This window comes from Protobothrops mucrosquamatus, unplaced genomic scaffold (genome assembly GCF_001527695.2).
Source record: "Protobothrops mucrosquamatus isolate PMUCROS unplaced genomic scaffold, P.Mucros_1.0 scaffold_226, whole genome shotgun sequence".
In the NCBI taxonomy this organism is placed as follows: Eukaryota; Metazoa; Chordata; class Lepidosauria; order Squamata; family Viperidae; genus Protobothrops; species Protobothrops mucrosquamatus.
In genome coordinates, this window is record NW_015386302.1 from 417,291 (window position 1) to 431,026 (window position 13,736).

The 13,736-nt window shown below is 43.7% G+C and overlaps 2 protein-coding genes across 6 annotated transcripts in view; one reads left to right on the top strand and one right to left on the bottom strand.

Moving 5' to 3' along the window:
* Positions 1-2,865, bottom strand: part of MGME1 (mitochondrial genome maintenance exonuclease 1) — a 70,493-nt gene extending 67,628 nt beyond the window's left edge. Inside the window, exons 1-3 of the mRNA XM_015828871.2 lie at positions 2,827-2,865; positions 1,060-1,314; positions 889-969 (exon numbers count right to left, since the gene is read on the bottom strand). Coding sequence (XP_015684357.2) covers positions 889-969; positions 1,060-1,314; positions 2,827-2,865 — 375 coding nt within the window. The remainder of the gene's footprint in view (positions 1-888; positions 970-1,059; positions 1,315-2,826) is intronic.
* The window catches only part of RRBP1 (ribosome binding protein 1), a 114,073-nt gene that overhangs the window by 18,020 nt on the left and 82,317 nt on the right, over positions 1-13,736 (top strand). For 2 of the 5 annotated variants that reach the window (XM_015828898.1, XM_015828928.1), the window contains exons 1-3: positions 4,939-5,152; positions 7,908-8,555; positions 10,052-10,200. In XM_015828898.1, the coding sequence (XP_015684384.1) occupies positions 7,928-8,555; positions 10,052-10,200 (777 nt within the window). In that variant the 5' untranslated portion in view covers positions 4,939-5,152; positions 7,908-7,927. Of the gene's footprint in view, positions 1-4,938; positions 5,224-7,907; positions 8,556-10,051; positions 10,201-13,736 lie in introns of those variants that run through there. The other 3 variants (XM_015828904.1, XM_015828912.1, XM_015828919.1) reach the window with 3 other exon arrangements.

Sequence of the window (13,736 nt, forward strand, 5' to 3'; positions counted from 1 at the left end):
AAGGTTTTTTTTTTGGTCATCAAGTTTTTGACACCTTGCTAGGAGGTACTCGAATATTGTCATATCCTAAAAGTGGTACAATAGGTAAAAAGATTGAAAAGCCCTGCTCTATGCTTACAGAATTTAACCCTTTATAGTCTATGCAGAGACGAAGCGACCTGTCTTTTTTCTCTTTAAATAACACCGGGGGCCCCCACTTAAGATTTGGCCGGCTCAATGAATCCTCTTGACACACATTGCTGCAGTTCATCCATTTTGAGGGGGGTCATGGCGTACATTCTCGGCTTTGGGAGTTTAGCGCCCGGTAATAGTTCTATGGGGCAGTCATTGGGCCGGTGGGGTGGCAGGACATCGCACTCTTTCTCGCTAAATACCTCCGCAAGATCCATTGGGGACGAGTGGTTCTCCTGGCTGGGGCATGGTAGCTATCTTTGCTAACTCGGTGAATGGCCTAGCCCTAGACTCTCCAGTAACAGCTGAATCAAGAAGGGGTTTGGGCCCTATGGGTAATCTCACAGTCCTCATTGCCTTTTCCTACCAAATAAAAGATTTCCATTTGTCTAACCAGGCTAGACCTAAAATCATAGCCTCAGTCATCTTCGGAACCACCATGAAACGAATGAACTCCCAATGTTCACCTATTTCTAAGCGTATAGCCTCTGTCAGTTGTGTGACTAAAGTTCTTCCCATTAAAGAGCCATCTGTTTGTTCAAATCTCACAGGCTTGGAAAGCAATCTTGCCCATATACCCATCTTAAGGGCAAGTGGCAAGCTGATAATGCACTGGGAACATCCAGAGTCCACTAGAACTCTCAAATCCACTTGTACACCTGTCTTAGGGACTATGAATTTGGCAGCGAGAGAAAAAAGTGGAATGGATCGACTCACCATCGGGTCATTCTCCCCTTCGTCATCGCTGTCATAGGAGGGCAGAGCAGTAGCAGGTCCAGCTTGGGCCTCGGTGCTCTCCTGTGTGGGCAAGGTGACCTGGGAAATGGGTTCTTGTGTGATCCAGTTTGATTTTTCTTTCGCCAGCTATTAAGCTGGTTTCTTCCTCACCGGTGGTCCCGATCTGCTTCCCTGTTGGGGATATGGGATCGGGCAATTTGTTGCTCGGTGCCTCTGTTGTCCACATCTGAAGCACTTGATTGGTGGACCAGCAGGTGGCTTGGGGGACTCCGCAGCCGTGATGGTTGGGGATTTTGGGGGAGGCGGCCGCCTGGTCTGCTCTTGTTTCAGCCCGGCTTCCTGAGGTGGTGGCTTCTTATAGTGAACAAGCTCGACATCCAACCTTATTGCTGCCTGATACCACTCCTGCAATTGATTAGGGACAGCCCGATAGACACAGGCCTGAGAAAGGTAATCATCTTGCCCCTCTTTGAAGTGGTGCACTAGGGACTGCTCAGGCCACCTTTCTATCCGATCTACTACCTTGCGAAACTCTCATACGTATTCCAATGCAGGTCTACCATCTTGCTTTATATTGTGAATTTGTTTCTCCACTTTGAGGGCTATGGATGGGTCCTCAAACCTGGCTCTTAATCCAAGGAGGAAGAGATGGAAGTTCCCCAGTTCTGGCGCTTTCTCATTGTACAGATTGTTTAGCCACTCAGATGCTTCCCCTTCCAAATTGGCTGCAACCATGTCGACCGTAACAACTGAATTCAGGTAGAAATTGGCATTGTGATTCATGTGGGAACGTACTTGATTAAGGAAGAAGATCAGCTTCTCCGGATTGCCATCAAAAGTCGCTCGTGGTGGCTCAGGCTTCGGTATTGGGGCCGCTCGACAGGGCTGTCATCATAATCCTGCCCCTGGAACTGTTACGGTGGTGGTGCCTGTCGAGGGATCATGATGATCAACGCCAACCACGGCTTCTCTGCTGGCTGGGCTCTTGTGTTATGAGTGGCAATCTGGAGTCCTAGAGGAGCAACAATGTTTTGAACTGCCACATTCAGAGTGGTGGCCAGGGCTTTCCTTTCTCACGGGGCTGGAGGTTAATGCTGGTAGCTTCGAGGATAGGGAAGCTGCCTGTACTCCATTGGTGGGTCTGGGGCTTCTCTTAGGCATCGGGTCTGCCAATCATCGTGTTCACTTGCATGCGAAGAGAAAGTTGTTCTCCACTCACCTCTAGCCTCTTGAATCTCTCCACCAACTTCTCCACTGATTGGCTACGGACTGCAGACAGGTACTTCCATTCTCCAAAGTCCTCAATGGTAGCCAATCTATTGGCTCCCCAACGATCCAAGGAACGCGATTCTCGAGAGGCTCCTGCTTTCAAGTTGGCTTCGGATGCTTTCAAAGAACTTGCCTTTGGCAGGGTTGCCTCGAGGTGCTTGGAGTCTCCACTTGGCAGGGTCCACTCTGAGGACCAGATCAGCTCTCGCAACTTTGGTCTTGCCCCCTGCTTTTAGGCATCAAATGTTTCTTTCTCCGCTGGTGTGCTGGCTTGCGCTCCCTCTGCTAAGGCAGTCGCCATGGCCAGGGTGCTGGTTACAGGTACTTCTTTCTTCTCCATGCTTAGATCTTCCCTGAGTCTTTGTCAGCTTATCCCCCAACTTAGGGAAGGTGACTGGAGCTCAGGACCCCAAGGTGGTTAAGGTAGAAAGGTAGTTTTGAGGTCATGGGTTCGATAGATGAAACCCCTTAAAAGAACTTCAAGACAAAATTCTTCCTCAAAGAACCAAGCCAACTTTTAGAATATATGGACTTCAACTCCCAGCATACTGTTTGAGGAATTCTGGGAGTTGAAGTCCATGTATCTCACAGGCAGTTTTATGTGGTGGTTAAGGCACCAGGCTAGAAAGCAGAAGGCAGTTTCAGTACCTTATTCATGAAAGCCAGCTGGGTCGGTGGGCCAGTCATGGTCTCTCAGCCCAACTCTCCCAGTGCTTTTTTTGTAAAAAAAAAAAAAAAAAGTGCTGGAACTCATGCACAGCTCCGGCTCCAGTCGAAAGCTCTTTACAGAGCGGGGGGGGGGGGAGAAGAAACCGCTTTAGGGAGCGATTTTGCAGGGCCCCCCAGAAAAAGGCCTCAGTAGCCCAGAACAGGCTGCTGGGGCCCACAAAATCGCTCCACGGCCATGGATCTGGGCTTCAGAGGCTTGGAAAAGGCCTCCAGAGCCCAGATCAGGCCGCTGGGGGCCCGCAAAATCGCTCTGCAGCCATACCTGTACTCGTGCTGACAGCTTAGAAGGAACCGGTTCTTCCGTCCCAAAAAAGGTGCCGGAACGCCGTTCCGTGCGTTCTATGACAAAAAAAAGCCCTGAACTCTCCTAATGGGGGTTGTTCTGGATCATAGATCCATTTAACCTTGTATAACTCTATGTTTACCATAACTCTATGTATCTTGTATAACTCTATGTAACAGGTCAGGGGGAGGGAGCAAGGGTCAAGGGGCGGAGCTTCAAAGGCATCCCTGGACACTAGCCTGAGGGCAGCCCTTTGTTCTTTGACCATCACAATGCAGCCACACGGCTGCAGACTCCACGATCACCCCACCATGTGACGCTTGGGAGAAGAGAGGAAAATCTAATGTCAATTTACCTGTGGGACAAACAGATTGCTGAACCACCTATTTTGGAAGCACCTCTACAAACTGTAAGTTTTGTCTAGGATCCCCAGAATAAAGCAATTATCTCTTGTTTGTTCTTCTGAGTTATCTATCTGTTAAAGACTGGAATAGAAGCAACTTTCCTGTCCAGAAACAGAATAGTAAATTGACATTTTTAATTCTCCTCTGATCTCCAGCAATAGCAATTTGATGAGATTAATTTTCCTCTGATCTACATTTTAAAGAAGCAAGCAAACTCTCTTGCATGTGAAAGTAACTAGAAGTGACTGAAGGTGTAATTCAGAAGCATTGTCTTGTTATTTACTGTCATCTCTGCAAGCCAAGTTTTAAAACAACAAAACTCTTGCCTGTGAAGGCTGCGTTTCTAAAATCAAAGAGCGTGGGCAGATTTCCCCCTCCTTTCCCCCCCCCCCCGTAGCAATTTCAAAGCTTGGGGACGTGAGAGGAGTGTTTCATCAGACTGCCTGCAGAGCTATTTACGTTTACAAAAGAACTGTTTAAACTGCTTCTAAAGTTCAGGCAGAGCCTTATGCACTCTTCTCTCCTTGAAAGATTGAAGCCTGTCTCCCACCCTGTCTAATGCAAATCAATGATTTGAAACTTGAGTGTTTAAAGTCTTTATGTCTAAAGAGTAACGAAGAAACAACACGTCTTCTTCTTCTTCATGAGTTTGCTAGCTTAAGGAGCCCTTTCCAGAGCAATAAAATTCTTCCCGTCCCTTTGTTCACTTACCTTAGCAACTGGTCGTCAAGGAAGGACAATTAAGCAATTAAGCTGCTCTCTCTCTCTCCGTCATAAAGCCATAAACTCCCTCCTCCCTTAGGAATGCCTGGAATTTCAACCGGTGTTAATAGAATGAGGCAGGGGCAAACAGAATAGGGGTTGTGATGGGATAAATAGGAGAATGAAGGTTTGGTGGATATTTTTTCCACCTTGAGTTATTTGTAAAAATAATAAAAGTGGGATACAAATAAATAATCTTAAAAGTTGCTGAAATTGAGAAACACTACTCTAGGTGTTCCTTTTCTATTCCATTTAGTTGTCCTAGACTAGAACCGAATTTGTTCAAGATTTCTTTAAAGCAGTAATGCCGGGAGACTTCTATCCATCTCTGCTCTTGCTCTAGTCTAAGGGCACTTTCCTTTTGTTTGCCATGAGCCCCTCCCCCCCGTTATTTATCTTAACCCGTTAAATTCCCGACTCTTCCTCCCCGCTCCATCGACTGCTCCGCCTCCAGCTCCAGCCGCTTTTTTCGCTTTCTGCTCGCTGGGCTGGGATACCTTTGATTGGCAGCCGTGACACCCGTCCAGAGCGCCTCCCCTCCCAAAGCTCTGGAAGTCGAGAGAGGAGGAGCCGAGAAGCTGTCGCTGCCGGCCCTGGGGGAAGGCGTATTGATTAATGCATTAATCGCAGTGCCACGACTTCAGTTAGCAACACCGACGCAAGCAATAGGCGTCTGGGGCTGCCCTCGGGGAATCAATAGGCAATTTCGGACGACCTACTTTGGAAAGGAATTCTTTTGCCGTTTTCGACTATTTTTCAAAGACTTAGAAGTTGGACGAAGAAAATTCGGACAAGGGTTCGTAACTACCTTTCCAAAGTAGGAAGATTTCTGGGATAGCTGCGCAGGGTATCGCAAAGTAGCGGGAAGTGAGTAGAAAAGGGAGCAAGTTTTCCTTTAGAAGTTTGAGGGGAGCTGGGGATTCGGGTACCAGGTATTTATTTAGATGCATAGGTAACAGATCAGCTTGGAATCGGGAGTTCATGCATGCCCAAAATTGGTGTAAAGCCCCTTCACTGCAAGCGTAAAAATCAGAGCGCTCCCTCCTTCCGCTGCGCGATAGCGGTGTTTAGAAGCGATATTTTTGGTCTTGTCCACGCGTATCGTTACGTGTCAAATCTAAGTGGGTTGCCCCCTTCCTTTCTCGGAAACGAAAATGACAGCAACTCCCCACAGCTGTGGGACGGGGGGGGGAGCGCATTAAGGGCAAGAACATGCAGCTGAGGGGCTCCGCATGGAAGAAATGAGTAATTTACTGCACAAAAGAACCCATTTCTTACATGAACTAAAACGGACTCCCTCCCTAGGAGACTTATGAGTAAATACTCATTTTTATTTCCACGCCAGGCTGTTGGGAGGACGAAAAAGCAATGTAAGAAACTGAGAAGGCACTCTTTAGTAGGGTTGTCGGTTTGATATTTTGGATTAACACACATGCCCCGTCGTCACCGCATAGAGGTCGGTTGGAGGACAGGTTTCTAAAAAGCCTTGCGACGCGTGGTAATTGTAGGAAAGTATCTCTGGGAATAGCTCCATACTGAATCCAGCAGCGCGCTTTCAAGAAGCTGAAGACTCGCGCTGTTCTTGCAGGAATCCTAAATTCCGAAGGAAAACCACAAATGCTAGGATGTGCAGGGAGGAAAACCTGCAAGGCCTGTTTCAATTTCTAACTGCAGTTTGATATGTACTTTGGAATTATTTCCCATTTAGCATGCTTTTGACAGGCTTGTCACTGATTTTGTTCATCTTGCTCATCTACCTTGTCTCCAGGAGTCCCAAAGCTTCTTCTGGCTTTCAAAGGGCATCTATGCTCTACTAAATGCTGCTGCCCAGAATGGTGATGTGTCCAATTCTCAGAGTAGGAGGAATGCCAAACAGTTCTGTGTGCTGTACTTTAGATGGCTGGTGCCTCCCCCTCCCTCTTCTAAACTTTCAGCTTCCAGATCAATATTTCCTTTGCTCTATCAGGACTTTATCTGTCCCTGAATTAAACTATTATACTGCCATTAGTGACATAAGCATGGTAGATAATAGTTTATCTGCTGCTTCTCCTCTGCAATTCTGTTCTTGCCTCTCTTGGGTGATTGCTTCCTGTGAAATATTGCTGTCATGAATTTATTTACTGCTTTGCTTGCTTTCTTCTTTTGCAATAGGAGGAAAAAACATTTGCAATCACAGCACTTTAGGAGAAATGAGTTGGGAATCAATAGTTTTAATTAGAGATGTTAAAGTAAACAATCAAAACTTATAACCTGCAGTTGGATTCTCAGTCTAAGACTGGTGGAAACATAATAACTGAAGCCCTAACCAAGGATCTAAAAATTACTAAGTAGCATCTAAGAATATGGGCAGTTCCAAGTAGGGTGTTTTTTTAAAAAATAGGGTATTCGGATCTAATAAATTTAGTATTTTCAGATATCAAGGAAGTCCTTGATTGAAGTCCATGGGCTTCAATCATGATTGATATAATAACAGATTTCTTATACAAGTCCCAATATTTCTTATTTTTTTCCAATTGTTTTATTTCTAGTATCACCCGGAATACGTAGGTACATCAATGAACCAGACTTTTTGGTTTTCAATAACTGTTATATCAGACATGTTATGAACAAGATGTCTATCCGTTTGAATCTTAACGTCCTATAAGATCTTAATACATTCATTTTATTGTTGCTATTGACATTTTTTGTTTGAATGGTCAACCCAAGGTGGCAAAAATATCTAAGTGGTGCAGATGTCACCAAGTCACAAATCCTACCACAAATGACATTATCTTAACCCTTGATTGCATTGTTCTCAGGCAAGCATGGGTCTTGATTGCACTGAAAAATCCATTATTTTGAAGCTGTATTTTTAAACACATAGAAAATGTTTGTTTAGGCTGAAAATGTTTATGGGTTTTTTAAAACTAGGACTGCATTGTTTACAGTCTTTTATGTTTTAGATCACATATGCTTTTAATGATGACTTTATACTCTCGTATATCTTTGTGATAGTCTGCGTATTAGATAAATAATTTCATTAATATAGGTACATAATATATATTACTGAGATTTATTGTATACTTTCATAGTAACTTATAACTATCATATTAATCAACATTAGATGTTTACATTAAATTTATTAAATTAAAACGCTGTATTTTGCAAATAGTATATTTGTACTTGGCCAGTTGAGGCTGGTTCTGTTTAGCAAATTTAGGGCTATTTGCTTAACGTTTATTGATGTAAGTGTTCAGTATTAAGTTACAGTCACTGAAGTTGTGGGGAGGTTATAACTCAATGGTAGAGTGTCTAATTTGTGCAGAAATCTCAAGTTCTATTTATGCAACTCCAAATAAAATATTTCTGGTAGAGAAGCAGAGTACCTTTTTCTTAGAACCAAGAGAGACGGACTGATTTGTACTGTAAGGCAGTGTTTCTCAACCTTGGTAGCTGGGGAATTCTGGGAATTGACACTCGCACATCTCAAAGTTACCGAGATTGTGAAACACAGCTGTAACTTAAATACTGAATCCTTATAGATTGCATTAACTTCCTCTGGTGTTTTTCAGACAAAGATCAGGCAGAAGAAATGGAATTTTATGACCCTCAGATGTTTGCAGTCATGGCCTTTGGAGGATTCATGTTTATCTCAGCTATTGGAATATTCCTGGTGTCCACCTTTTCTATGAAAGAGACAACTTATGAAGAAGCTCTGGCAAAACAGCACAAGGAGCTGGAAAAAGCTAGCCAGCATAAGATGGAAAAGAAAAAGAAAGAGAGACCTGTGGAAAAGAAAGGAAAAGGGAAAAAGGGGGAGGAAAAACCTAATGGAAAAACACTTGAGCCAGATTTGGGATTGGATAATACTGATAGTTTTAAAGATGCTAGTCCTGAACCAGTTTTGATTATTGAACCAATAGCCTCTCAGTTACCAGTTACATCATTTTCAGTTGTTCCTCAGGTGGAAAAGTCAGACCCGTCTCCTAAAGACAAGAAAAAGAAAGAAAAGAAGTACACAACTTCAAATGAACTGGTTTCTGATGGGAAACCCAAGGAGGTGCCAGTAAGTGCCTTTTCAACATTGAGATCTCAGCAGCATAGCCCATTTATTAACTTGGCCACTGTCAAAACATCAGAAGATCTTGGAAACCAAGAAGAATTGAAACATGATAGAGAATATAAAAAGAAAACTAGTGTTAAAAAGAAGAGAGAGTCAAGTAAGTCAGTTACTGCAAATATATTAAAACTTACAGGTAGAACATCTTCATATATATGTTACTCCATTTTATATTCTTTATTTATGTATGATTGTAGATCAAAACCTGCTATTAACAGAGTAAAATAATGCCATAACTGAGAAGCAGTCACTATTCATTTTAGGTCTCCATATTTTTCCATCCTCATTTCTACCATATCCCCACACTATTTCATATGCTCCTTTTTTTCCTTAAACTTCCACTTTTCTCTTTTTAAGGATTTCATCATCATCCAGCAACATCTTCCCCTTCTTTTAGTCCTTTCACTCTTTTTTTGAATACTTGTTTTGTGATTTGAATTCCTATTATTATATGACCAAATCTCCTTAACTATTTGTTTTGTACCTATCACTCACTATTATATTTATTCAACATTCATTCAGCACCCAATCATATGTGACCCTATCTCTCTTGCTTTACCACAACTCACTTCTTAAATAACCTATTTATACTGCATTCATTTTACTTGTGTATTACCTGTTATATCTCTATTTCCATATAACATGGTAGTCAGAAGTATGCTCTTATATGTAGCAATTTTAATTTTTTGACAAATAATTGTTCCTTGAAACAGTCTACGTACTATCAATTAACTTTTTACCAGCATTTACCCATCTTAATCTTTTATTATCTTCCTGTGTTCAGATAAATATTTAGCTAAGGAACACAAATTATAGTACTCTTTCCTCTATTTTTTTGCCATTGCAGTTGTTTACTCATTTACTCAATTGTTTACTGTAAAACACAGCCATCTTGGTCTTCAGCACATTAATATTCAGATCTAATTTCCTTTTGTATACCAGATCTGGTTTTTATAAGACTTTTAAATTAGCCAATCAATCAATCAATCAATCAATCTGATAGGCAAGATTTTCTCTGTAGAACTTCATATTTCTGAACAAGATAGATGAATTATTTTCCACTGTAGTAAATAATAGTAAATAACATATTTTATGTAATTGCTTGGAATTCCTCATAATAAATAATTCAGGAAACTCTTAATCCTTCAACTATTCTTTAGTAAAAAGATAGGATAAGAGAATTTTACAAAGTATAAGGGCATCCATCTTTCAGAATACTACAAATAGTGTTCAGTGTCCATTTGCTGAAGTTCAAAGGAAATGGAGATCAGATTGCCAGTAATGAGGCAATCGCACCAAAAATCAGGTTCCTTTCAATTCAAGTTTAAGAACTTCTCTGCTTCAATTGATTACAAGGCTAACCTTCCACTGGAAGATCAACACGTTGATGGATTAATAACATTATATTGGGTTTTCAAGTTGATTGGATTTAGTACAATATGAGGCAATTTTTGTAAAGAAGTCACCCAAATAATTAATAAAGGAAAGAGTGCTGAAAAGCTTCACACATTTTCAGTCATGTAACATTTATTTTTGCTAATAAGTATGTCTTTCAAACATTTAAGTTGCTTCTCTTTTACCAACTTTTTTTTGTAGCTACCATAGATGATGATAGCATTCCTTACATTCCCTACAAAACTTTGATTTCTATAATCAGAAATACATTTTTTGATGAAAGTGAGGTCCAGGAGTTGATTGAAATCTTAACCAAGAAAGCAGGAGGAGCTCAAGATCCATGGCTTGTGGTATGAATCTTTTTTGATATTCCAAATTCTGCTAGGACTTTCTTATTTCATTATGAAATAGCTGTATGAATTCTCCTTAGCTATCTATGTGGTAAATTGTGTAACATAGAGTAAAGTGACTTTGGAGAAAAAGATATAATAATAATAATAATAATAATAACAACAACAACAACAACAACAATGTTGGAAGGGACCTTGGAGGTCATCTAGTCCAACCCCCATTTTGTCTGAAATGGTATAAGGCAGGAAACCTTATACCATTTCAGACAAATGGCTGTCCAGTCTCTTCTTAAAAACTTCCAGTGTTGGAGTATTCACAACTTCTGGAGGCAGGTTGTTCCACTGATTAATTATTCTAACTGTCAGGAAATTTCTCCTTAGTTCTAGGTTGTTTCTTTCTTTGATTAGTTTCCATCCATTGTATCAGAACCCTCAATTATTAATTACTTATATTCTCTGTGGTTAAGCTGTTCAGGTTCTGCCATTCTCCTGGGGGGGGGGAGACCAGGGGGCTTTGTAGTGCATGTAGAATGCTCTCTCTGTCTGCTTTGATGTATCCTCTATGGGGTGTGAAAGGAATGCCTCGGGGCCATCTGCCTTATCTCAGTGCAGAGGGAGGAAACGACGAAGACCTAACAACCTTGAGAGAGGCACCTTATTGGTTCATTTCCCACAGCTCAATGTCACTTATGGATTAGCATGTTTGAACCGATCGGATGGACAGTTGGGGTGGGGTTATTATTTTGCAGGTTTAACCTATTGATTTGGGTGGGAAGCCCTCAGATCCTGCCTAGCTTTCCTGCTTTCTGTACCTGCCAATAAAAGTTCCTTTTGAAATGATGCCAGTTTCAAGTGTTCTGCTTTCTTGGTAGAGAAATGGAGGCAGGTCCTTACATTAGGCAGGATCTGCAAAGTGGTCAACCCCGGAGAACAATTCCTACTGTGGGGACCATGGAAAATAATATTTAATCACGGCAGTGAGAAAAGGGAAAGCGAGCGTTTGGAGGAGGCCCCCCTGAAGGCTTGCCTGAGTAGCAGCAGCTCAGACTCTTCCAGTTTGTCTGATGAGGCAGACACCCATGAGAAACTGAGATGGCCGATCAGAGTTGGGAAGAAGGATGCCTGGGACATGAAAGCCAGAAAAATAACCCTCAAGCATGGCAGCCATCAACCTGGTTGGAAGCGTGAGATGGAAAGATCACTCAATATCAGTGAAGAGGAGAGTGAGAGGCCAGCTGCTCCAAACATTTTCTTAAGCCATCGGCATGCTGGTGGAGGCATTCAAAAACCTCCAGGAAGAAGAAGCCAATCCCTGCCGTGGCTCAGTGGGTATGGGATGGGATGAAGAAGAAGAGGTCTGGGGAGAGTGAGCTCGTGAACCCTGGCCTTTCTACAAGCACTTTGGAAGTTGTGGGAGCAGCAGCCAAAGCTGCCACCCCAGCCCATGTCACCCCAGCTTGAGGAGACAGACACCAGGCTAGAAGAAGGAGAACTCATCCACCCAACTGCAAAGTCCCGGCCCTGGGGGTAAAGTATGATTGATCGCCCCAGCAGTTGGGCTTCTTCCTAGCCCACGTCCTGAGCTACATGCATGAATACAAATGAGACATCCCCGGGGATCACGGATGCATCAGGATCGTAACCCTGGCCCTGAAAGGCACTGCAGCCAGGTGGATGGTGACCCTGCATAACACTGATGCACCTGAGCTCCAAACTTTTAACCTGTTCTTGGCAGCCCTGAGACGGAGGTTTAAGGACCCCCTAGCAGATCGGAAAGCTAGGGAACGCATCAAGACAATAAAGCAGACCAGGCGACCAGTGGCCGAGTACACTGAGGAGTTTCAAGACCTGGCGAGCCACCTCAACTGGCCAGAAGAAATGTTGATTGGCCTGTTCAATGATGATCTCTACCAGGCCTGCATTGCCCGGGGGGACCCAGCGCATCTTCACGGTTTGTACATCATGGTGGAAGAGGCAGAAATTGACCTGACACGTAGCCAACAGCGACTGGGTCGAACCTGGAGATGTTCTTTCTCAGAAGGAAAAAAGGAGACGGTAAAGACCCCGACCGTGAACCTGTGTTTGACCGCCTGCTTCAGATGTAGTAAAGAAGGCCATCGAGCAACTGAGTGCAGTTCAAAAGCGCCAATCTTGAGGGCAGACCGAGTTGGGGGGGGAAACCCGGGAAGTCACCACCACTCCCCCGGGAGACCGCGATGAGAGGCGCCGAGGTCGTAGAGGTCCAGCCTTCAAAAACCCAGGGAGGAGGACCTCCAACCCCACCAGAAAAACTGCCAGAAACTTCTGACAGCGACTCAGATGATGAGCCCCTGGTAAGTAGACCCATCATGCCACTCACCAGACCCATAGAACTGTTCAGCCCAGAGATGGAAGAGAAAGTGGCCCTTAAAGCATTAATAGACTCAGGTTGCACCCATTGCCTAATCAGTCCAACCCTAGTGGGGAATTTGGGAATTCCGGTGAGGAGGCTGAAGAAACCCATTTCCTTTGAGTAATTAGATGGGTCCATTTCAGGGGGAGTTCCAGTCATCCTGGCCACCCGGCCGATTGAACTCACAATGGGGACCACACAGAGACTATGACATTTATTGTAGCCCCTAGTGTGGAATGGCGCCTGATTTTGGGGATGACATGTTTGAAAACTTGGAATCCAAGAGTAAACTGGAGAACAGGAAAATTGAGATTCTCGAAAGGGAAGGTTGTGGCACAGGGCAGGGAACCAAGGAGGAAAAGGGGGGAGAAGGTTCGAGGTGGCAGCAGCCGTAAAAGAATACCGAGATCTGGCTGAGGTTTTCAATGAGGAAAGGTCCGACGAACTACCCCCTCACCGTACCACTGACTGTGCCATTGAAATCCTGCCAGGAGCTAAGCTGCCCATGCCCAAACTCTATTCGATGACTCCTAGAGAGCTCAAGGAGCTGCAGAAGTTCATTAAAAAGAATTTAGCATGGGGATTTATTCAGCTGGCATGGCCGAAGACGGTCACCCCTGTGCTATTCCAGAAAAAGAAAGTCGGGTCTCTTTGCTTGTTGTAGACTATAAGTCTTTAAATGCTGTTTGTGAGAACAACGTCTACCCCTTGCCGTTGATGAAGGACATGCTGGCCCATCTTTCCAAGGGGAGAATATTCTCAAAATTGGATTTAAGAGAAGTGTATTATCGGGTTAGGATAAAAGAAGGGGATGAGTGGAAAACAGCATTTAATTGCCCCTTGGGATGCTTCCAGTTCTGAATGCTTTTCGGGCTACAAGGGGCGCCCTCAATATTCATGCATAATAAATGAGGTTCTCCAGAAGCACCTGTATAAGGGGTTTTTGGTGACCCGCTCCCTCCTTCAATTGGAGGGGGGGGGACCCCCTGGAGGGGAGGGCAGAGGATTTTGTGCAGTATCTGTATGACAAAGTCGCACGGATTCGGGAAAGCTTGGACTCCGACTGGTTGGTCCAGGGAGAGGAGACGGGAGCAGGTCTTGAGACGGTTGTATGGGAGGAGTTTGACTCTGTTGCTCCTGAAGA